Source organism: Chiloscyllium plagiosum, unplaced genomic scaffold (genome assembly GCF_037043375.1).
Source record: "Chiloscyllium plagiosum isolate Xiang-an unplaced genomic scaffold, Cpla_swu_hap1 HiC_scaffold_13, whole genome shotgun sequence".
In the NCBI taxonomy this organism is placed as follows: Eukaryota; Metazoa; Chordata; class Chondrichthyes; order Orectolobiformes; family Hemiscylliidae; genus Chiloscyllium; species Chiloscyllium plagiosum.
In genome coordinates, this window is record NW_028270151.1 from 39656794 (window position 1) to 39682974 (window position 26181).

Consider the following 26181-nt stretch of genomic DNA (forward strand, 5'->3'; position numbering starts at 1 on the left):
ACACTAGTACCTTCCTTTTGCATTAAATAGAAGAGTTCTAATTGTTCTTTAAAAAAAGTAAAAACTCGTAGCAAATCCAATCTTTCGATAACAAGCCAAAGTAAAAGCTGTAGTTAAGTCCTGTAGTACCTTTATCATCAGGAGAAACGTTAACCATTATGCCTTAGAAGTTGTAATGATTTACATTGTTATATTCCTTTATTGGTAAATTAAATAGTATATCCAAAAATAGAGAAATGTGCTACCTTTCTCTATAGTCTCCCACTTGTTACCCCTCCTGTGTATCATAGTTGACCTTCCCTCTTTCCAGTTTGTGGCTGTTCCGGGAGCTTCCCTCTTTTTGCTGAACTCACGGCTGGAGACTCACTTCTTGCTAGTTGGAGCCTCCTATTGCACTTGATTTTTCGTTTCCAGAACTGTTGCTCAGCGTGTGGGCTGGGGAGAAGGAATGGATGAGTGGGTGAGATTTGGTGCAAGAAAATCTTTGGTGGGAGAGGGAGGATCAAGAAATTGTAGAAGTTGTTAACTGAAGGGTTGGTAGCAAGATGGAGCAGCAGATGCAGCAAGTTCGGAGGTTAGCAGTGAGTGGCAGAGACTTCAAAATGCACTATTTAGATCTCTCAGTCTTGGGTCTCATAGCCCTATATTCCATCTGGCCCAAAACTGCTTTAAAATGAAACTCCTGATGCAAATATGGATTCCCTTAACTGACTGACAGTTTAAACGGAATGAATTAAAATGGGACAATATAAAACAGGTGCTTAACTATCTCCCTCCATACTTAAAATTAATAATAACTTAATCCCTTTCCACCTGCGATCCTTTCAACCCTGTGTAACTAAACCATGAGCTGTGCACTATTTTAAGAATGCTGATGTTTATAATCATTGTTTCTTAACCTTTCTGTAACCTATTGTTTTTTATATAGTTTTGGTTCTGCCTCTTAATTGACAGATAATTTAAGTAAACATAGAATGAGGTCTAAATATTGATCAGAAGTGCCTGTTTTTTTGAAATGATGGGAAGCAAATATTAGAACCATGCTAATGTTATCGCTTTATCTAAGTTGGTTATTTTATTTGAGGCTTATCTCGCTAAAGAGAATCACAGAAATCAATTGCTTCATTTAGCAACATTAATTATTATTTTTCTAAAATCATGAAGCACTCGTATGCTGGCTGGTAAGGTTCTTTATTCACAGACTTTTCAAACTTTTTTTATAGTTCTCCATCTCTTCATTTTTAGATTTGCTTAGCTTCCTAGTCAACGTGATTCCACGTTGTCAAGCATTCAGTTGCATGGTATAGATTAATAATGATTGACTGTGAATGCAGAACTCTAAATGGAAGTATTTCTGTAGTCATTTGCATTTGATATAGAAGCTGATCTTCCACAGTAAACTTGCTTTTATAACTGAAAATTAATGTGAAGGAAATGAAATTTGTTGTTTTTCTTTCGCAGTTTCGTTCTTCATTTGTACAACCAGCACAACAGTATCCTGTTCCACCTGGAACTGGATTTTATTCAAACCCAAATCCTGGGGATTACCCTTTTGGTAAGATTGTGATATTCAATAAGGATTTATAGTAACTATCCAGTCACACAGCTCATTGGCTGTGGTAGCTACTGTATGAATGAGAGAGAGATTGGGACAAAGTATGCTACCTCCACATAATCATGTATAATTTCACACTAACTTCATTGAAATGTATCAGTTACAAATTGATATTTGGGGACCAGATGATGCAATGTAAATATATGCTGTGCATTCCCGGTTGATACAAATACATTTACTAAACAGAAAACATTCTGAAATCTATGTTTACCCAGCCAACTCCTAATGGATTTACATTCATAGCATAAAACAGATCGAATAACACATTATACATTTGTGGTCCCGTGCTAAGAAATTTGGGTAGAGTCATGTCTTGATGATCATAAAATTGTTTACTTTTGCAGGACAGCTGGAGATAGTTCAGTCCATTGACTCATTCAAAGAGCAACCAGTTGGTCTCACTGCCCTGTTCTTTTCCATTGCAGCTGCTGTTTTTTCCCCTGAAACATTTTTCTAATTCCCCTTTCGAGGGCTTACATTGAAGTGGTATCCGCTATCCTATTGTACAGTGCATTGCACATTCTAACTACTTATTGCATTGTAAAGCTCTCATGATAGTTCTGATACTTTTTGTCAATTAGCATCTCATCATCAACCCTTCAACTATTGGAAAAGTTTTCACTGTTTATCAAAACCCTTAAACCATCAATCAGTTTCTTCTCTGCCTCAAATTATACCAGTTTATCCAGACAGTCCATGCAATTGTTTTTCTTCCTGGAACCATTCTTGTAAATCTGTTTTATGTGTTCCAAAGCTAAGAAGTGGTGTAGTTTTCATTTGTTTCGCTGATAGGTAGCATGAATTCAGTGTCTGTGTTTCATCAGGTTATCACAATTCAACTTATGTAACTATGCACTTAATTATTTTTTCAGTATTTCCAGTTGGGTATTGGTGCTTTTTGCATAAGATATCACTATCGCAAAAATGAGTCTATAAATGAGCCAACAAATATTCCTCTATTCTTTCCAATCCACAATATTCTTCTGGACTATTTAACAATTTTGAGTTGAAGTTTCTCTATTAGAATCACTGGGACTCTTCCATCTAAATGTATCACAGTGAGGATACTTTGCTAAAGTCCTTTGTTCCAACCATGTGATGGGCACAATGTATTCTGCTGGAGTTTAACAACTTGTATTTTTGCAGTAAATACCTCCTTGAGGATTTATTTGAAAAGCAATCTCAATCCTCATACTAAAATTTAGATATTGGATTTTTTTCTTAATTTTTGCCTTTACTAGAAATATTGCCTTCAAGTATTGAACCTGATATGTAGTTCACAGCCAGATAACATTTAGTGTCATGTGGGTTGTCATAATGGTGTAACTGTTTTGCATATGTGAAGGTGTATTAGACAGGGCATGAAAATTAGGATTGCTATTTGGACTTATGCCTTCAATTGTATAAAATAGAAAATTTGTATTTTACAAAAAAATCTTTAGGTGGGTTAGAGCAAGGTGGTGTACCGGTGTACCGCGCCATGGAATGTCAGAGCATAGATTTGTGTTCAATATCATAATATGGTGAGTTGTTTCTTGTTGTCAGGATGATATGCTGAGCGGCAGTATATACTTGTCTTAGTGAATAAAATTAAAATTGCAAGGCTCATGTATCCATTGAACCCGTCTGAGTATATTTTCTTGTCTCCAGTAATACAGGTAGCCCCTTTAAGTCTTATGTGCCATTTGAGTGTGAGGGACTACATGTGTTAACAGTGACATTACTCTTTTGAATAAAACCGCAGAGCATTTTAATGAAACATTTCCAGCATTATTGGTATGATCAGCCTTGTGTTCCTCATTTTCTAGATTTAAGATGTGCAAGTTAGGTGGATTGGTCATGCTAAATTACCCATAATGTCCAAGGATGTGTAGGTTAAGTGTGATGGTCATGGAAAAGGCAGGGTTATAGGGATAGGGTAGGGGGTTGCGTCTGGGTAAAATGCTGTCCGGAGGGTCGATGTGAACTTGTTGGGCCGAATGGCCTGTTCCAGATTGTAGGGATTCTGTGGAAGTAAAACTGAGGTGAGAGATGTAATAAGTAGAACGCTAGAAATACTCAACCAATCCGCATCTGTGGAGAGAGGAACAGGTAATATTCCAGGTCTTGAAATGTTAGATCTGTTCCTTTTTGTTTTAAAAACATGCTGCTTGACATAATGTTATTCGCTTTTATATCAGATATCCAGCTACTTTGCTCTTGCACAATTCAAAATTTACTTAAATTACTTGTAAACCTGCTAACAACCTTCTGTCGCAAATATTAAAAGCATCCTCTTATGGGCTGTGATGATCTAAGTAAACAGTTTTGGAAAGAATCGGCTGTTTAGAGTAAGTTACTTATTCATGATTTGATGTGGCCACCAAGGCTGTGTGCCTACTGTGCTCTGGACAACACTCTGTTAGACTGGGTATTCAAGTTTAAATTGGCAAGCTATGATCATTAACCCTTGTATAGTAATTAATTAGCTATTGTAAGCTATGAATTGTTTGAATTTAGTTCATTTTGTAGTTAAAATTGATAATTTAACATATTAATTTTATTGATATTGATTTTCAGTTAATAAGACCCATTGATTAATAAGCAGAATATTTGTTATCAAAGCGGTCAGATTCAAATTTTGCAAAGAATTTTATATGTCCAAACGTTTTGCAGTTTTTGAAACAGCTAAGAATATCAATAATGAACGGAAATGTGCAATTGGAAAAAATATCAGGAAAACCTTTAGATGAGGACGTGTTACTTTATACAGGTTTAACTGACATTGTGGAATTTTTTTTTAGATGTGTAAATAATTGTGAGCAATAAAGAAAAAAAAAAGTGGTCGAGAAACTTGTCAATATGTTAAATCCCTTCAGATTGCTGATGTTACTTAATGAGGATATCATATACAATGAACTCATTATAACGTAGTGCAGTATAATGCATGTTCACTTTTAAACCATGGTCACAACTACCCACCTGTGGCTCACTTTTTTCCTTATTTTGTGTTTCCATCAGATTGTCTATCTGGTCTTGGTCTTTTTTTTTGAACCTTGATCACATTACAACAAACAACAGCTTATTTTCAAGAACATGCAGATGTTCTGATCCCATGCACCTTAAGCATGACTTTGTCGCTCATTTCTTTTGTAGTGAACAGTGAACAGCCATTGAACTTTAAAATCAGCTTGATTTGAGGGATAAACCTTTCATCTGCATTGTCAGCTGTTTTGAAAGGAATGGGGCAGAGTGCATGTGCCAAATAGGAAAAATAAGCATTTGTGTTATGCGTTTCAAGAGTAACTGTATTGAATGGGTTGAAGAAGCAAACATGCAAGTTAATTGAAAAATAATTCTAGTGGTAGTAAACTGCAAACGTAGCTACCCAAACTATTGCATATAAAATAAAACATTTATTTTTGTTTGTGGAAGTTCTGAAAATAATTGATCATTGTTCATATGAATTGGAAATAATTGGTTTAAAGATAAAAAATTAGTTTTTTGTTTGCTTCAGAAGAGCAGTTGGTAGACTGAATATCCGAAGGTTTTAAGCTTTTAATATTCAAAAACTCCTGTGTTTTTGCTAGGCACAGTCTAGAATCAGGTGATTCCTAAATGATTTTCTTCATAGACAACAATGAGGGAGGTGGGGAGGGGCTACTCATCTGCATCTTGATTTGTATGAAGTATAGTAGTTCAGATTTGCTATCTTATACTTTCTAGTCAAGTAGAAACTTATCATGATGCATAGGCTGAGGAAAAAAGTATTTTGGATGTTGGTACTTGTAGTTTAATGGAATCTTTGGAAAAAGTGGATCAAATGAGATCCTTGGTTAATGGGACTGTGTATTCTGAACGTTTTGGACAAAAAAATGAGTCTGGCATCTGTCTTGAGTCTCATGATCATTTGGCAGCAGTCCCAGGGTGACGGGAGGGCATGACTCTTGGTTCTGATTTCTATCTAGCAAATGTGGCAGAAAAATTCTTGTGAAATTGGACAAAATCAAGTTGGGGTTGAGCATTAGCAAAATTCAGGGCCCTTGAGAAACCTCTGGTGATTCAAACAGCACAAATGTGCACTTGAGTGACCGCCACATAGCTGCCTTTGTATTAGGAAGAAGGGTGAAAAGGCATAATCTGAAATAGTCTTTATGAAGAGCAGAAAGCAATTCATGTTTCGGTTGAGAGTTTTTATTAGAACGGAAAAATAGAAAGTTATGCGTTTTGCACAAGTGAAGTGTGGGCAGACAAAATTGAATGATCAAAGGCTAAAAGATATGCTAATGGGTTAAGCAAAACAAAGGTACAGAATGTTTAGAGAAGGTCTGAATGGCAGGAGAGCTGCCAAGTGTAAACCAAACCAGCAAAGAAACTAAATAAAATGGGATAGAGATTCTAATATAAGATTTGAATATTGTGTGTAAAATGAAAAAGAAAAAAAACTCAAGCTAGTACTGAGTGGAAGAAAAGTGAAGAAACAATTTGAAGTTAACTGAAAGCTCAGGATCATGTTCATGGACTTCCTCCAATATAGAGGAGACTATATTGTCAGCAGTGATTATAGAATACAGAATTGAAAATACAAAGAAATCTCTTTCACGAGGAACGAGTTTTTAAGCCTTGGTAAGAGATTAAGTCTTGGGTATTGCATTTCCTGTGTTTTCTAGGAAATGTGCCATTGGAAATTAATTGATTGGGATGACTGAGGAATGGGCCGTAGTTTTATGGAGTGAATAGTTCCCTAGGAATGAGATTAGATGTTTTATGGTGGCTTCGACACAAAGTGGCAGAAGGTGACTTGTTGAACATGAATATCAGTAGGGTAGAAGGTGACGAGAAGTTTTTGTGGTTTTGAGAGAGAAGTGAAAGGATGAAAGAAGTGAATTAAATAGAATATGGTCATGTTTTCTGTCAAAACGGAAAGATGTCCAGATCAGTACATTCTAGAACCTACTCTAGATCAGGCTACTCCAGATCTTGTCGTATTTGCAATGAGACTGGATTAATCAACAGTTTCATGGTAAAGGCTGTCGTGATCTTATAGAACTTAATTATCAGTTTGAAAATGAGAAGTAGTACAGGTCAGTGATTGTTATTTTACACCTAAATAAAGGTTTCTGGTGAGGTATGAAGACAGCTGGTAAATGTGACCGGTGGAAAGCTGGATTAAGAGGGCGGACAGAAGACTTTGGGTTTAATTTTTGCATTACAAGTAAGTGTGGCTTTTCAAAAAGGATGCAGCATCTGTGGCTAAATGAGAAAGTTAAGAGTATTACATTGAAAAGAGTTTTAATGGGAGGTCAGAGGATTAGACAGGTTCAGCAAAGAATGAGTAAAATTTTGAGTCAGACCACCATCTGGAAATACAAAAGTACCAAGTGCTTCTGCAGGCTTTTGAATAGGAAAAGAGTAACACAAGCTGCTATTGGTGTCTCTTTTCTCTTGCTGCCCCCCCCCCCCCCCACCACCCACACCCACACACAAATTGATTATGTAACGAAAGCATTATGATCAAAAGTGATTGAGTGATGGGAGGAATGAACTTGAAAGAAATTGGCATCAACAAGGTAAAGGTGCTTGGAAAACTGGTCAACCTGATAGCCGGCGTCTTAAGGTCTTGAAACTTAGTGCCAACACAGATAATATGTGCATGAGTTGTCGTCCAAAATGCTTCACATTTTGGAAGTGTCCAGCAGACTGAAAACTAGAAAATATAACATTAAACAAAAAAACTGCATCTGCTGGAAATCAAACCAAAACAGAAGATGCTGGGAAAACTCAGGTCTGGTAGCATCTGTGAACAGAAAGTAGATGTAATGTTTAAAGTTCAGTGTCCTCCTTCAGAACTTGTAGATAAAAAACATTATTAAAGAGATCCGAAGGAGACACCTAGAAGAGTGTAATCAGGCAGCCACCTGCATCTGTGAAAGGAAAATTTGTGTTTAATCTATTGGAGTTATTTGACATTGATGTGGAAAGATTGAACCTGGTCAAGTGATATACTTTAACCTCCAAAAGGTATTTGATAAGGTACCACATGATGCAGAAGCTAATATATTAGCATTGATAAAGGATTGATTAGCTAAAAGAAAGTGTAGGGTTAAGAGTCTTTTTTTTTTTACTTGATAATTAGTGGAGTGCCAGATTGCTTCCAAATTCTGTTTATATCTTTGATTTGGATGAGGGGCCCCCAAGGTTGGTAGGAAAGTAAGATGTCAAGAGGAGGTAGAGGGTCTGCAAAAAGAAATGGGCAGATAATGTAAATGGGGAAAAAAAATTGGCAGATGGAGTAGAATGTGGATCGTGTCCATTTTGGCAGGAAATATAGAAAAACAATGTAACTATTTAAATGGGGAGAGATTGCAGGATTTGGTAGCAAAGATATATCTACCGAGGAACCTTGATTACCAAAGGACATGGGCAGGGAATATTTCGTTTGGTTAATTGAATTCCGGATAATCAAATGTCGGTGACATAGTTTATCCAAGTATCGGGATCTTGTGATCTTGCTGGATAATCCGATATTCGGTTAATTGGATGTCAGATAAGCGAGGGTTCCCCTGTACTTGTTCTGGTACGTGAAGTCATGGTTAGCATGTAGTGATTAGAAGGTGAACGAAGTGTGCCATTTTTGGAAAGGGGAATGGAATGCATGAGTAGTAAAATTTTACTGCACTGTATGGAGTGTTGTTGAGTCCACATCTGGAGTAGTGTTGTCCAGTGTTACATTCCTTATTTAAGGAAGGATACTGTTCTGAAGCAAATCAGCGACGATTGACTCTCCTAACCCTAGTATCTCCCCAATTGCAGGCTTTTTGAGAAAAGGTTGGACATACTAGGCCTGTATCCATTTATGTTTAAGAATGAGAGGTAATTATATTGAACCACAAAATCCTGGATGCTGAAAGCATGTTTTCCATTCTAGGAGAGACTAAAATTAGAGGACACAGTTGGAAAAAATGCCTCTCATTTAAAATTTGAATAAGGAAAATTTCTTTGACTATCATGATTCTCTGGAATTCCCAGAGAGCATTTGAGGCAGAGTCCTTGAATGTTTAAAAGACGGAGATTAACAGATTATTGACTATCAAGGGAACCACGAAGAAAAGTGGAGTTGAAGCAACAATTAGATTAACCATGATCTAATCAAATTTTACCTGTGCTCGATAGAAATAGCTATGCCAGACAAGAATATCTATTAATTGCTGTTGGGCTGTAATCTTTGTGTACGGTGATGCATGCTTTGTTTGAAAGTGTGCAATTTTTTTTGTTTTGGAGCTATATCCCTCTGAGGAAGGATGAATTTAGATGTTCTTTCTCCAATTAAGAATGGTAAAAACAGGGACAGTGCATTCGCACCCATGTTATTGATGGCTTTTTGAATAAAATAAATTATCACAGCAAATCACTTAAAACATAATTTGGCAATCTCAAAGGGTGTTTCTGATGGCCTCTGCAAGAATTGGTAGTAAAAATTATTGAAATATGTTTTGTAAATGTAAATTATACACACTTGTGAAGATAAATTTATTTTCAAACACTTCTAAAATTTCAACTGTTATCCTCTGAATTTTAAAAAAAAGTTACCCATATTCCATTATAATGTAAAATTGGCTAAAATTTGAGGCCTTGCGGATAAAGATTATAAAGTTAATTTTTACCAAAATCCTTTGTTTTCTGAATTGCCTTAAACTTGGAAACACTTCCTTGAGCATTTTATGAATTCTTGAAATTTCATCACGTTTATAATGTGAAGAAAACAGAAGAAAACTGTTAGTTTGGAGTGTGTTTGTCAGTGTATTGGATCTGTGAACAATGACTTTTGGTAAAATTCTATTGAACAGGAGTGCTTTGAGTTTTATGTGCAGGATATTGTGTACATGTTGACTGTTTACTTATCGTGTATGTTTTCTTTGCTTGATTAGTGCACTGCTGGTGATTGTAGTTAAATTTTAATGGAACCTTTGTTGAGGTGATTTTAAACTTTATACGCATATCTTCTACATCAATTTGAAGAAAATTACTGAATTGAGTTGCACTCAATTTGAAGGATGAGTACTTCTCTCAGCAAATATTAATGTTAAATTAATTGATCTGAAATGGGTCTTCTGTTGAACTACTTGACTGTTCATGCTGTTGATGTGTCTATATATAGTCTGTGCTCTTTGGAGTCAACATTGCAGTCATCTGAGTACAAGGTCTCAATGTTTCCACAGTTGCTAGTCAGTTTTAAAAACAAAAGTTAAGTGGAAGGGAAAGTAATTGAACATTTTATGCAAGGTAGGTTTAATGAATTGTTGAATTTGTTACTGTTAAATGTCTTGCAATACTGTTTGAACTTTTTGTTCAAACACAAACTTTGTATTTGTGTCCGTATTGAATATATGTTTGTAATTAAGAGGAGCTAGTTTTCATCTGAAATATTTACTTAATATTAGTTTGAGGTGTTAGCAATATTTTCTACTTGACGATGGCTAATTTGTAATGAAGATTCAATGGTTTTGAGGCATAAAGTTGTTCGCTTTTAACTTGTGCTTCACTAATTTCCTGTTGGAAATGTTTACTGGCTGTACATAATCAATTTAATTTAGCAAACCTGATGTCTATGACTGCATTTTAAATTTAATCATAACTGTGTCATAATTTGTACTTTATAATGGACAAATACGTACAGACATTTGAAGATGGTGGATGTAGGTTTGCTTGCTCAGCTGGAACATTCGGTTTCAGATGTTTCGTCACCCTATTAAATAACATCTAGCTAACTAGGTACCCAGAACCTCAGACTGAGCTAGAGATCTTCTCAAAACTCGCTAATTTGAAGATTGTGTTTCAGGTTTGTTTCTAAACTTAAAACATGGAAATAAAATTCTATTTGGCTTCAGCATTTGCCAAATCTACTTCAGGATTAGCTTTGTAAATTTCTTTAACTTTCATATAGAAGTCAAGATTGCTGATGTTTTCTGAAGTATTTTGATGGAAGAGGTATTCATCTATTTGAATTGGACTCTGATTTCTTATGGTAACCTTGTCTTAAGATTTATAACTTTTGCGTGTGTATACATCGCAGCACTGGGCTTTTGAACTTTTTAAAAAAAGCATTAGTTTCTAAAACTCTCACACTTTCACATAAGGATCTAGAATAATATCTTGATGTGGAAAATTGTACCTCACGTGGACAATATACTGAGAATTAAGGTTGGCTAGTTCCTAAGCATGTCAAACTGTACTGTATAATCTTGGATTTTAAAAAAAACTGTGTTTTGAAAATGCTAATCACTTGGAGGTTTATGAACTCAATCCATACAACATGTGATGTTTTAATAGGTCAAAATTAGGTTGTGTGTGTAGAAATGCAAAACAAAAGTTTAAAGAGGGCACACTTTGGGTGATTCAATTATCCTATTCACCAAGTATGAGCTGAACAAATCACAAAGGCTTAAGTTTCATCCCTAGTTTGTGCTGAGTTACCTGATAAGTACTACGGACTTGGTGTCCTGACTTAGGATATGAAAATGGCTGTGTTTTCTCTCTCATCATGATTTAGCTTTCTCCCTATTATTGGTAGCATTCCTGTGTTAAGTATTTTGCAGAATCATTTGCCATTGATAGCCACGCTCAAGCTAACATGTGATCAATCGCTATTTTAGACAAAATGCTGGAGGGTGCCCAGTAATAACAGAATAATCATAGCAGTAAAAACCTTGTGTGTTCTCTTGTTGTGAGAATGTGTTCAAAGAAAGAAAGCTATTCTCCTTCTGGATGGAGATAGGAATTTTTGGTTTAGAAGGAGGTGATAAACTTTTTTTTTAAACCGAGGAGCAAAGAGAAGATTTGTATTGCTTTTATGATAAAAGATAGTTTTTAGTAACCATCGGAGGTTAATCTTGCAAACTGATGGACAGTGTGCCCTAAAGATTTGGTGAAATTTTGTCTTTTCAGGAACCTATTACCCAGCAACACAGGGTGTGCAACAATATTCTACACCAGTGGCACCTCCCACTGTTATGATAAATCCTGCACAGCCACAAATGCCTCCTAAAAGAGAACGTAAACAGGTAGGACTGCAGTTAAAATTGTCACTTTTTTTTATTTCTCTGCTATTAAAGGTCCTAGCCATAAATAAAGTCCAGATGTATTGGTGTTGAATTGTTTTGTTAAAAATAAGTTGTGCAACCTTAGATCATTGTTAGTAAGGTGTTTCCAGTGGAAATTAATTGTTAGTACATTTCTTCTAATTTGCCTTTTTTATGCTAACATGTCAAACACTGGCATTGTTTAAATACACTTTAATATTAGTTGTCTTAAAAATGTACAATAGTTTTTGTTTTGATGTCAGTATTGTTAATGTCTCTTTGAATTAGAGGAATGTAAGCTTTCAAAAGACCTTTGATCAATCATTTAGGCATCTCAGATTTGTATCAACAGTAGTGCTTTTTGCTTTGTTTATCTTTTTATTAAAATTCACCGTTTTGAGATCAAATAATTGGCCTTCTAACAGCTCTGTTTCCTCTGATTAGAATCTGCAAAGAACTGAAATATTATCACTGTTAGGCAGGCAAAGATGGTGGTCAGTTGTGTTTTCTCAAAAACTACCTCAACTAGCCAGTTAATGATCCAGAATACAAATGAGAAGTGCATTCTAATGGACGTTGGCTTGTGCTTCACCCTTTAATTCTTTAGATTGAATTAGAATCGCTGCAGTGTGGAAACAAGTCATTTGTACCCCCCGCCGCCACCCTGAGCATTCCACCCAGACAACTCAATCACTGTAACCTTTGGATTAACCGTTTCTTTGGGCCAATGCATGTAGCCTGTGCATCTTTGTACTGTGGGAGGAAACTGAAGCACCAGAGGAAATCCACAGGGAGAATGTGCAAGCTGTTTATTTATTCCCTTTTCACACCTGAAGAGGTTGTGGATCATTTCCAGATTATAAAGCTATTGATTTGTACAGCTTCTTTGCATTATTTTTTAAAACAAAAATCCAGTCTTAACTTGCTGCGACACATTCAGTTTGGTAGTGAAAACGCAGCAATTTCTTGAGTCATGGTTGATTTGATCTTTTTCACTGTTAAATGTGGAGCTGAAGCAAATTCGTTACTTGCAACTTTGAGCATTTCCCTACCCTATTATAATTTGAATTTTTAAATGCATTAATAATGGCAACGACACAGTTCATAATTTTCTGGTACATTCTGGGCTGATGTGCTTTCTAAGTCTGGTTGAGGGACTGTTGTTGACCTCGTCAGCTAGTGAAATGAAATCTCATAATACTATCCAAACAAGAGCAGCTTTGCAGCTTAACATCTTGTTCCAATAATGATACTCCTGCTAGTGAAATGCTTATTCCCCTGCTACTCCACAGTACTGCACTGAAGTATAAGCATAGATTATGTGCACAATTCCTGTACTGAGATTTGAAACCATTATTTTGATTCAATTTCCCACTTAGCCAAACCTTCAATACTCATAAGGAAAGTTACATTGTGCTTCATGAAGCGGGAACTATTTATGCATCTGAGACTTTCTGCAGGCTATATATGTGCTAGTAATGAACTCCAATCTTGTCCCATTCCACTGTCCATTGATATTAACCATGATTATTAAGTACAGCAAGCTTTTTATTAACTGGGACCTATGAGACCAAGATTTTCCAGTTGATCAAGTATTCTGATTGATTATGTGGACCTCTTGATCAATCAAACATAAATCATTGAAATAATAATGCAACTTTGCCTTAAATGAAAATTATTGGCAGAGAGCCTTCTCACTTGAATCCTTAACTGACTCCTCAGACATTGTGATAGATCACAATAAACTTCTGGAATTTGAGGGATATAAATTTTCTGTATATCGAGGATGCTGGTTAAAACAAAGTTTGCTGTATTTATCTGTGAATGTCATATTTGACTTCCAGTGGTGGTCGATCCCTTGAATACCCTTTATGAAGAAACGTTTTCAGGTCTATGTTCTTTCGTTGCTTAATTGAAGTTTGCACTCAGTGTTGCCACCAGTAGGCAAAAATGTCGGTAAACTTTTTACCTTTTTAAATACATATGTGAATTTGATTCCCTTGTTTACTTGAATTTATTGCAGCTCCAACACTTGTCGTCATGTTTACTTGCACTCTGGTACACAATTACATTTGCAGTTAAGTGGAGAATATGAATGCCAGAATACTGTTGATACCTGAATGCTAGTTTCCTTAAAGCGAAATCTGTTCTGATCACAGTGCAGTTCTCCATTGATCCTTGAATTGCAGTTATTTGTTCAATGAAGATTTTAAATGTATAAGTGTTTAAAGTGAACTTTAAATAAGATGGTTCTGATCCATTTCTCCTTGACTTACAATTATGGTGCTGGAATATTTGTTTCCATGGAAGCAATGATAACTTTAGTTACAAAGTCCAATGGATCCTGCACATATAGCAATGTAACAATAGCAATATACTGTCCTATATTCATTTTTAGACAGTATCATCCTAGAGCTTAAAAATCATTTGAGTTTGTTTTATTCAGAAGGCTTTTGCACTCTTGAATTTTGTGCTCATGTTTTTTCGCAACAAGTCAAAGCTGTTGACTAATAACACAAATATACTGCCGTATCAGTGTCTTCTGTTTTGCTTTTGTGGATTCTCAATGGAATTGTGACTTGATAAGTTTTTCTCATCACTTATGGTTATTGGCAATCCATCTTTTGGCTCCTTGTGTATGAAGTGCAACAACTTAAGGTACCTTCTCAGAGGCACATTACTGATTATGGTGGGGGTGTGCGGTGCAATTTTGTTTCACAGGGTCTTGTAGGGGATGATGTCCCTATATATCTGCCATTGTCCTTCATGATGGAAAAAGGCATGCATTTAGAAACTACTGGCAAAGGAATCGTGATTAATCATGTTAAAAATCACACAACGCAAGGTTATAATCCAACAGGTTTATTTGGAAATACAAGCTTTTGGAGCGCTGCTCACTGATCAGGTAGCTGCCTGACAAAGGAGCAGTGCTCTGAAAGCTTGAACTTCCAAATAAATCTATTGGGCTATAACCTAGTGTGATCTTTAAATTGATCCAACATTGGCACCTCCACATCATGATGAATCATGGCATGTATCTTATAGATGATACAAATTATTGTCGTAAATTGTGGTAGAAGGAGTGAATGTTGATTTTCATTGGATGTTCTCTTCAAATGGGCCACTGTGTCTTGGGATTGTCTGTGATGATTATTGAGCTGCTTAAGTGTTGGAGCTGCAATAATTCAGGGAAGAGGAGATTAATCAATCAAACTGACTTAGATTGTGGGTAGGCTTTAGAGGATTGATGGTAGAGCAGTGGACATGATCTGTATGGGCTTCAGTAGGGTGCTCAGCATGGTTAGATCACGTGGCATGTTGGAGAACTAGCTATTTGGATACCAAACTAGCTCGAAGGTAGGAGACAGAATGGTGGGAGGCTTGCTTTTCAGACTGGAAGTGTGTGACTAGCAGTGTGCCATAAGGATTGGTGCTGTGGCCACTGCTTTTTGTCATTTGTACAAATGATTTTGATGTAAACATAGGAGGTATGGTTAGTAAGTTTGCAGATGGACAGCAAAGAAGGTTGCCTTAGAATACAATGGCACCTTGATCTGATGGGTGGAAACATGGCCGATGGAGTTTAATTTAGATAAAGGTGTTGCATTTTAGAAAGGCAAATCAGGTCAGGACTTGTGCACTTAATGGTAAGTCCTAAGGAGTGTTGTTGAACAAAGACACATTGGAGGGACGATGCTTGCTTACTTGAAACTGGAATCGCAAGTAGAGAGGATAGTGAAGAAGGCGTTTGGTATGCTTGCCTTTATTGGTCACTGCATTGAGTTGGGTGGTCATGTCCTGTACAGCCACAACATTGGTTAGGCCACTTTTAAAATACAGTGTGCAATTCTGTTCTCCCTGCTATAGAAAAGATAATGTTAAACTTGAAAGACTTCAAAAAAGGTTTACAAAGATATTGTCAGGGTTGGAGGATTTGAATTATAAGGAAAGATTGAAAAGACTGGAGATACTTTCCCTGGAGCACCGAAGGCTGAGGGATGACATTAGAGGTTTACAAAATCATTATGGGCATGGATAGGGTGAATAGCCAAGGCTTTTTCCCCATGGGATGGGAGCCCAGAACTAGAGGGCATAGGTTTTAGGTGTGAGGGGAAAGATTTCCAAGGGACGCAAGGCGCAACCTTTACAAGCAGAGGGTGGTGCATATATGGAATGAGCTGGATTGATAGATGAATAGGAAGTGCTTAAGGGATTATATGCTAAGTGCTGGCAAATGGGTCAAGATTAATTCAGGATACTTGCTTGGCATGGGCAAATTGGACCGATGTGCCCGTGTTCCATGCTCTTCAAATTGAGACATGAGTTATTCATGACATAATTCCCAGCCTTTGACCTGGTGTGAGCTCAATATTTATATGGCTAGTCCAATTGAGTTCATGATCAATGCTGACTTCCAGGATGTGGACGACAGGTAATTCAGAAATGTCAAATCTGTTAAATGTAATGGCGAGAGGATAAAATATTTTAAGTGCTGCGCTACATGGACTGCTTCTGTATCACTTTGCAATCAGTGAATATCCCCCATTTCTGATCTTAAACCGAAGGGAAAGGAATTGATGAAATAACTAAAGCTGGTTGGGCCCAGACACAGCTATAAGGAGCTTTTGCAATCATCTCCCTGGATTGAGAAGCATGGCCTCCAACAACTGCAGCCACCATCTTGGCTAGCCAGCCAGTCCAGAATTTTTCCTGATCCCAGTTGATTTTGGTATTGCCTGATACTACACCATGTCAAATGCTACCTTGAATTTCAGGCAGTCATTCTCAATGTGCTTCTGAAATTCAGACTTTGGCTATGTTTTGACCAAGGCTGTAAATTAATTCTGGTGTAGAGTAGGTTTATTGGAACCTGAATTGACCATCAGTGAGCTATGTAATGCTACTTGATAGCAGCAAAGTGACAGATGGTGTAACTGATGTTAATTGGTCGATTGAGGCAGATCCTAGCTGGACAATTTTCCAAATTGTTGAGTAGATGCCAGTGTTGTAGTTGTACCATAGCTTAGAGGCACAGCGAGCAGGAGCTCAAGATTTCATACCTCAGCCTGGATTTTGTTAGGGCCCATGGCTGCCTGTGTATGCAATGATGGTATCTATTTCTTGAGGCCAATGAGTGAGAGAACTTAAGTATGTGATGAATTGGACAGCTAAACATCTGTTAGCTGAATAATATTGACTAACCTATTTGCTGTGTTTGTTCTTGCAACACTTGTGTGATATTTAATTTTGCAATATTATACAACACTAGGTTATAGTCCAACATGTTGGACTATAACCTGGTGTTGTGATTTTTAACTTTGTCCGTCCCAGTCCAATACTGGCAACTCCACGTTGTAATATTGCAATTCTCAGTCTTTTTATATCTAAAGAGGATATCCACCCTTACTTCCCTCTAATGTCAAAAGTCCTGTCTGATCCTGGTGTCAGAACAAATTTAATATATCCATCCTTTCCAGTACCCTCAGTTGAGTCTTTAACTCAAGTGTCTTAACGAACTTTATCCTCGTAATTTTAGAACTATCTTTTCCCATGGTAAAAGCACAATCAAAGAACACACAGTACCTCAACTATACCCTCTACCTCCATGCATAAATTGCATTTTGGGTCCTTAATCAGCCACATCTCTCATTGCCCTTTTACTATGCATATCCCTGTCATGTTAAATGCCAGTGCTTTTTCATGCTGTCACTTTGCCTTTCAATTTACTTTGTTATTGAATCTCTAGCTTCTGTTTTGAGCTTCTATATTCTCACTTTTATTCGCAATCTGGCATCTACCATATGCACCAGTAAGTGGAATATTGCAAGTGCCGTAAAGAAACAATATAGCAGATGTTTTATTAACTGGCACTCGTGGGACCAGGAGTGTGATGGCTCATCCATTATTCCAGATAATCGAAAGATATGCATAGCCGCAATAAGCCCTGTCCAAGCCATGCTTTGAGACTTCAACATCTCTTTTTTTAAAAAAAAACTATTAAAAACATCACTCACACCCTAATAGCGATGTAAAAACACAAGTAATAGAAATGTATTGCAGGGGGTATGCACATCACTGCTATACTTGATAAATACTTGGACATCTCAGTAGATTGTGGTATTTGAGGAATATAATTTTTGCCAGTTTAACAAGAATGTCAATTGCTAAGGTGTCTGTTAAAATAAAGTTTGCTATACTGGAACTTCAGTATTCTCTCTCTCGTCATTTAAAGGAGTTCTGGCTTTGGTTTCTTGACTTTTGCTTGTGGCAATGTACCTTAACTGCACCCAGTTATCTGTTATTTAAGGCAGCCAATTGTTCTGTTGTGGTTTTGCTAAATCTCACAACACCAGGTTATAGTCGAACAGGTTTAATTGGAAGCACACTAGCTTTCGGAGCGTCGCTCCTTCCAAATCAATTTAAAAAAAGAGGTTTTGTGATTTACACATAAAAGAAGTGAAACTATCGTGGTATTCGAACAGATGAAAGACTCAACAGGCAATCAAGGTATTTTTCAATGTGTAATTTCAATTACATCACACTGTAAATTTTTGCTATAAATTCTGTGCCTTAGATTTGTGCCCTCCACAGTCACCTGATGGAGTGGCGCTCCGAAAGCTAGTGTGCTTCCAGTTAAACTTGTTGGGCTTATAACCTGGTGTTGTGTGATTTTTAACTTTGTGCACCCCAGTCCAACACCGGCATCTCAAAATCGTTTTTTAACAACTTAGTTGTGACAGACTAATTTTCAACCCACTGAAATCAGCCCTTCAGTTAAGCTCTTTTGAAATCTTCATGGCTCCTTTTTCTTTTTCATAGCTGTATAAACCTTGTACTATGATTTGTAGGGAGAGAATAGGACCTCTCAAAGACCAGCAAGGCGGCCTTCCTGTGGAACCACAGGAGATGGGGCAGATACTAAACTAGTATTTTGCATCAGTATTTACTGTGGAAAAGGACATGGAAAATATAGAATGTAGGGAAATAGATGCTGACATCTTGAAACTGTCCTTATTACAAAGGAGGAAGTGCTAGATGTCTTGAAATCCATAAAAGTCGATAAATCCCCAGGACCAGATCAGGTGTACCCTAGAATTCTATGGGAAGCTAGGCCTCTTACTGAGATATTTGGATCATCGATAGTCACCGGTGAGGTGCCGGAAGACTGGAGGTTGGCTAACGTAGTGTCACTGTTTAAGAAGGGTGGTAAGGTCAAGCCAGGGAACTATAGACCGGTGAGCCTGATGTGGCTGGTGGGCAAGTTGTTGGAGGAAATCCTGAGGGACAGGATGTACATGTATTTGGAAAGGCAAAGACTGATTAGGGAGAGTCAACATGGCTTTGTGCGTGGGAAATCATGTCTCACAAACTTGATTGAGTTTTTTGAAGAAGTAACAAAGAGGATTGATGAGGGCAGAGCAATAGATGTGATCTATATGGACTTCAGTAAGGCATTCGACAAGGTTCCCCATGGGAGACTGGTTAGCAAGGTTAGATCTCATGGAACACAGGGAGAACTAGCCATTTGGATACAGAACTGGCTCAAAGGTAAAAGACAGAGGGTGGTGGTGGAGGGCTGTTTTTCAGACTGGAGGCCTGTGACCATGTGTGGTGAAACGGTTAAAAATTATGTCCCAATACATGTGTGAATCTAACCGGAATGGAGGTGTTGCTTAGTCCCGTGTGAATCTTATTACACACCTCCCCGTGTGAATCTTCTTATCTGTATGTAACCAGAATGGAATGTGTTTTTTAGCCTTGCTCTGCTGTTCACATGAATGTTTATATCTGGAAAAGAGTATATCAGCTGGAAAAGTCTCCAGTTCGGTGAGTCTGCTCCGGGGTTACGTTTAACCGCCGAGTGTGGGTTGTTGGCAACCGCTCTACGAGAACTGACGGCTCCCAGTTCCGGTAACATGTAGAGTGAGTATAAGCCAGACCCGGGAGTCTGCTCCGGGGTTACGTTTAACCGCCGAGCGTGGGTTGTTGGCAACCGCTCTACGAGAACTGACGGCTCCCAGTTCCGGTAACATGTAGAGTGAGTATAAGCCAGACCCGTTGTAAGTATGAGACCTGGTTGTGGCGACGCTGCGGGGAATAAAATGCTCATATTCTAGCAGACTCGCCTCTTGGTCGTTTGTTCTGTGTCAGACTACTCTCCTACGAACCTGACCTTGAGAATTTTTTAAAACACCATGGAGTGCCACAAGGATCGGTGCTGGGCTTCTACTTTTTGTCATTTACGTGAATGATTTGGATACGAACCTAAGAGGTATTGTTAGTAAGTTTGCCGATGACACCAAAATTGGACGTGCAGTGGACAGCGAAGAAGGTCACTTCGGATTACAACGGGATCTTGACCAGATGAGCCAATGGGCTGAGGAGTGGCAGATGGAGTGTAATCCAGATAAATGCGAAGTGCTGCATTTTGGCTAAGCAAATCTTAGCAGGACTTATGTACTAATGGTAAGGTCCGAGGGAGTGTTACTGAACAAAGAGACCTTGGAGTGCAGGTTCATAGCTCCTTGCAAGTGGAGTCGCAGGTAAATAGGATAGTGAAGAAGGCATTTGGTATGCTTTCCTTTATTTGTCAGAGGATGGCGTACAGGAGTTGGGAGGTAATTTGCGGCTGTACGGGACATTGGTTAGACCATGTTGGAATATTGTGTGTAATTGTGGTCTCCTTCCTATCAGAAAGATGTTGTGAAACTTGAAAGGGTTCAGAAAAGATTTACAAGGATGTTACCCGAGTTGGAGGATGTGAGCTATAGGGAAAGGTTGAACAGGCTGGGGCTGTTTTCCCTGGAGCGCCTGAGGCTGAGGGGTGATCTCATAGAGGTTTATAAAATTATGACAGCATGAATAGGATAAATAGACAAAGTCTTTTTCCTTGGGCTGGTGGAGTCCATAACTAGAGGGCATGGGTTTAGGGTGAGAGGGGAAAGATATAAAAGAGACCCAAGAGTCAACCTTTTCACTGAGGGTGGTACATGTATGGAATGTGGTGCCAGAGGAAGTGGTGGAGGCTGGTACAATTGCAATATTTAAAAGGCATGTGGATGGGTATATGAATAGGAAGAGTTTGGAGAGATATGGGCCAGGTGTTGGCAGGTGGGATGAGATTGGGTTGGGCTATCTGGTCGGCATGAACGAGTTGGACCGAAGGGTGTTTTCGTGCTGTACATCTCTATGACTCTATGTATCATGAACGTTCCCTGTCTAAATTTAATTCATTTGACCACCTTCTACCCCAGAATCCGATCTGTCACGAACACTTTTTTTGAGCTCAAAGTATAATAATGAGAAAGTCCTCCTCCTGTCTGCCCTTTATGTAATTAGTATTCAAGTTTTTCAAGGAGTAATCAAGTCTCCCATTTCCACGACTGCATTGTTGCAGATTTCTAATTTCCTGAAAGTTTGGTGTATTCAACTCCATTGTTTGTGTCAAGACACCTCGATTGTTTCTTTAATCTATCCAAATAGATTCTGTTCTTATTCCAGAGTATCCATTCCTCCAGCATTGTAATATTCTCTTTAAATAATACTCCCACCGATCCTTTACTTCTCCTGAGCAATTTGTTTACAAGGATATTTGGTACCTAATTCTACCTATCATTGTGCAAGACTTTGTTATCACTGAAACATCGTTTCTCTGTGGTTATTTGTAAGTGCTGCTAACCAATCCTTTATACATACTGTAAGCTTGAATCAAATCTTTCATATCTGACTTGGGATCTCCTGCCCCACACACGCTTAACTCTGGTCATTTGCTTCCATTTTCTCACCAATGAGTCATTATAGAATTTTCAATATCTTCCAGTATGAAACTGTTGTAATTGGTTCTTTTTGCATGAAGAGAAGACCAGGATGAATGGAGGAACATTCTTAAGTTTTTAGTTCATAATTTTTTAAACAATCATTGAATTCCACAAGGTGAAATACTAGTGCTCAGCATTTTTAGTTGTGTAAAAGAGTGCTCTTTTACAAGTATGTACTATGTTAAAAGCATTATCAACAATTTGTACCAAATTTCTCAAGCATCTCTTAATTTTCTTGATTTTGTAGCACAACAAATATTAAAATCTGTATTTAAACGGTCTTGCATAGAATAAACTTGCAATATGAATAGTAATTACTGAGACAAGGAAAAATGAGCAAGAAAACTTGCCTGAAGGAGAATACATAAAATAGCTTCATTTAAATGTGAATTGTTTGAGGCCATGGTTATGCTCTAATTCAATGCTCCAAAATATATCCACTGTAGTCCAATCTTGGCAATAGCGAATTTTAGTGCCATTGATATAATATGCCAGAGAGATGGTGCTATGAACTGGTATTCAGAATGCATCTCATGAATACTGGTGTTCATTCTGAATGCATAGATTTTTCAAATTTTTGTCTTTGCTAACATGAAATGTTAAATCTTCATGATGGGCTATGGATAATACTTGCATTTATGTTCAGATCATGAACCTAGCCCCTTCATTTAGGTGGGATCATGCATCATGTTAAATAGTTTTGAGTTAAGTCTTCGCTCACCCTTCTTTGTGGCACAAAACTATCATCCTGATACTTCCCATAATTTGTTCTCTGGTATAGAGTTTTTCTAATTGGCTTATTCGTATATGTTATTTCATATATTTGAGCAGATTCAGCTTGTACCTTGGGGTCTTGTGGCTCAGAGGTAGCGGACTGTAGCACAAGAGCTTCTGTTCTCCCTGAATAGACCAAAGGATTTCTATTGTTTTTGTCTTCCAGGAAATTGCATGGTAATTTGTGGTGGGTGGAAACATTTGATGGCATTACTTAATTTAAAAAATTAACATTATGACCTAACCTCTGAACTTGGCTAGTGATGACAGATTTTCTTAAATTTGTCGAAGTGAAGAGCTTGCATGAACTTAGTTCTCATGCGTAAACACTGCTTTTAAACTCATGTATTTTATATATGTTCTTGTACACTTCACTTCAGGATTCCTAAAACTTGAGTGTCAGCTAACAGCTGCTACAACATTTGATAGTTGCCCTGCTGCATCTTCCTGCACCAATCATGAATTTATTTTTAGGTTTACATGCGCACTTGCTGTTAGCTGAAAGTAAAACTGCCTCAGCTTTGTATTTTTTAATCTTAAATTCCTAAAAGAGCTGGAACACTTTAGTTGTAGTGGAGGTGTATTTACTTAAATTTTAAAACAATTTCATCATCAAGTTTATAAATATTTAGATCTATAAGTTGTTTTCACAGTAATATTAAATGAGTGAATAAATTGCTGCCATCTCTTTCTAAACAGTGTTGCTTGTTGAATCTGGTTCTCTCTCTCTTGAGCAGTTGATTGTTATTAGAATCTTGTAGCCTTTAGATAATATTAAATTCTAAGTTTTTGTTCATAACTTGACCCTTAAAATTTTGCCTTGCCCAAGAAATTATATATTTGAGTAGGGCATGTTGGTGTGTAGAAGTTGCATGCTGCCAGGAATGGTTAGGGAAAGTATGCAAATTGGATGTTTTGGATCGGAGTATTGGCGCACAGCAATTTTAGGATTGATTGAGAGGGACAGGTGACTTTAGTTATTTGGTTTCTAAAGTTTTCCACCATGAGTCTTTTCCTCACCTTATATTTGGATCTGTTGCGAGCAGATTAATGTAGATTGTTACGAGTAGGCGGGAGCAACAATTGTTTTATCATGTCACAATCCAGATGGTGGATGTTTATTAAAAAATAATTTTTTAAAGAAAAGTGAAAATCATCTTCAGCAAAACTGCAATGTGGTAGAACAACCTAATTTCTTAGGCAGAAATGTATCGGGTTTGCTAGCTGAGGCATGTTTTGAGCCACTTTGTAAATGGCTGTAATAAATGACATTATTTTCAGCAGACACCAAAAACCTTAATGGTTTGTGCGTTAACATTTTGAGGAACGAAAACAAATGTGCCTTCAGTAGATTTTTGCATAACATTAGTGAATTTGAACACATTGTTCTAGCTTGATTTAAAGTTCACTTGATAAAGGAATATTTGCAATGTCTGTCTCAAAGGTCCATTTAGTTAAATTGTTGTAGGAGGGGTAATAATGAATTATAACTGAATATTCATTGTGTTGTGTATGTGAACATCTGCTTGGCACAAGCTTGATGTCTTGTTTTCTGACTTTTTCTTACCTGTTTCTTGTATCTATTTTATGCTGTGTTATCTATTTTTTTTAATATTGATTGGATAGAAGTAAAGGAAGAAATTAGTTCTTATTTATAATTTCATCTGTTTCACTTCCATCTTGGAGATGGTTAAACAATCTCTTTTCTTTAGGTTCTCTCCATTGGTCTTTTCTGTGTCAGCATTGAAGGAGGACCAAAAGTAGACCCACTTATGTTTTGGGAAGATCAAGCAATGTGAAGTAATTCTTTCAAACTGATAGATTCTCAATTCTCTCATTTGATGGTGTCCATATTGCACATGAGCCATGCTCAATCAATGAAGAGCACTATATTAAGGGAAGGGCGTTGCTTGTTTGACCTATCTATTTTGTGGATATTTTACTTGTTAGATCCGGATAAGGGATCCAAACCAGGGTGGAAAAGACATCACAGAAGAGATTATGTCTGGAGGAAGATCAGGCTCTACACCAACACCACCACAGGCAAGTAGTATACTAGGTCATTACTCTTGCTGCCCTAATTGCAGAAACTGGAACTGATTTTGTTTCTACTGTTCTGATCTTCCTTTTATTCCTTAGTCTAGATAATAGAAGCTGTAAAAGCCTTCTGAAAATATAACTGGTGTTTGGCTGTGTACCATTCAGTATTCTACATACTTTTACTGTCTTTAATATAGGAAACCCTCAGACTGTAAATCAAAGAAATATCTTTACACTTGGGAAATTTTTCTGATATATGCGCTCTTCTCTGTGGAATATGTGACATTAATTCCATGCACAAAACTTAATAGCTGGCTGCATCTTCACCAAATACTTTGCTTTTTGGAGTTGTTCTTGACTTTGCTTCGTTTGCGTTGTTGAAAATGCGTATTTGGTAGGTCTGTTCCTTTGGATTTTTATAATGCCATGAACTGCAAGGATAGACCATTAGCAACAACCATAAGAATTTATGGTTATGTTCTTTGAAGTTTGAAAAGTGTACTTAAATCTCCCACATTGTTCAAAAGGAGAGCCCTCCCTATGAGTTCTTTTCTTTTACCATTTCCAACTAACCGTAATTATTTGCTGCCATTTACAACATCAGTGATATCATCTAATGTTTGCTTTTTGAAATGCAATTTTCTAAACTAGAAATCATTTGATGAAAATTGAGTTTCTCTGCCTTTGCTTCCAGTTCCTCTGGCTAAAATAGGAACTATTGGTCACGTGCATTGTCATGCTTCTGTTGCACAAGTATTGAAGTGGATGCTATTCTCAGACAATACTTTGCTAGCTTCCATTCTTGGTATTCTGACAATGTCACGTGCCGTATGATAATTTTATACCAATTGTGGTTAAGATAAGATTCTGATTAGATTCTTTGGCCCTCCAAGTCCACACTGACCCTCCGAAGAGTAACTCACCCAGACCCACTTCCCTCTGCCTAATGCACCTAACACTATGGGCATTTTAGCATGGTTAATTCACCTAACCTGCACATCTTTGGATTGTGGGAGGAAACCAGAGCACCTGGAGAAAACCCACGCAGACGCTGGGAGAATGTGCAAACTCCCCTGACGCTAGAATCGAACCTGGGACCCTGGTGCTGTGAGGCAGCAATGTTAACCACTGAGCCACCATGCCGCCCGGAACTTAACTGAAAGAAAGTTGAGGGCACTTATTGCATTATTTGAACAAATATTCAGAGACACCTTCTGATACTGGGTTAAGGGTAAATTAGGAAATACTTGCAATGTTTCACTCTGACTTCAGTCTAAACTGAGTAGAGATTAGTTCTTATTTCATCCTTCAACTGGCTGAGAGATTTTAACATCCTGGTGTTCTCATTGGTATAAAATCCCTAGATTTTTAACTGTTCATGTCTGCTTGAATACTGTTAACATAGGCCATTCACTTATGTGTCTTTTTTAAATGATATAGGCTTGTAATAATAGTGGCAAAACACTTAGCTGCTAGTGTACTTGAATGGTGTAGACATGCTTGTATTTTGGTGTCGTAGGCCAATTAACAACAAAACAGTCTTAACTGTCATGATCAAGTAAGATCCAAAAAAGCATAAAGTATTTTAATTGCAGACTTCCTGGTCAAGCCTCTTCTACCTTGGGTGACCTGATTCTGATACTCAAAGGTTTTGACCCCTTCATGTTTAGATATTACATCAACCGATTGGCACTTAATGACTCAGCCAGAATATAGGAAGATTCCATGTCTGCTCCTAAGGTACTTAACAAATGCAGTTCTATTGCTGCCTGATTTGAGTTTAACAGCTCTGTTGAGAGAGTGTGTGCACACTACCTGCGTTCATGTTAACTACTGTATTTCCAAGGTACAGTTCTTATTGCATTGGGTTTCCATC

The 26181-nt window shown here is 37.5% G+C and overlaps 1 protein-coding gene across 8 annotated transcripts in view; it reads left to right on the forward strand.

The window, feature by feature from the left end:
* The window catches only part of LOC122555982 (eukaryotic translation initiation factor 4 gamma 1-like), a 137854-nt gene that overhangs the window by 48252 nt on the left and 63421 nt on the right, over nucleotides 1–26181 (forward strand). For all 8 annotated transcript variants that reach the window (XM_087993545.1, XM_087993547.1, XM_087993544.1 and 5 more), the window contains 3 exons: nucleotides 1462–1555; nucleotides 11540–11655; nucleotides 24216–24308. In XM_087993545.1, the coding sequence (XP_087849671.1) occupies nucleotides 1462–1555; nucleotides 11540–11655; nucleotides 24216–24308 (303 nt within the window). The remainder of the gene's footprint in view (nucleotides 1–1461; nucleotides 1556–11539; nucleotides 11656–24215; nucleotides 24309–26181) is intronic.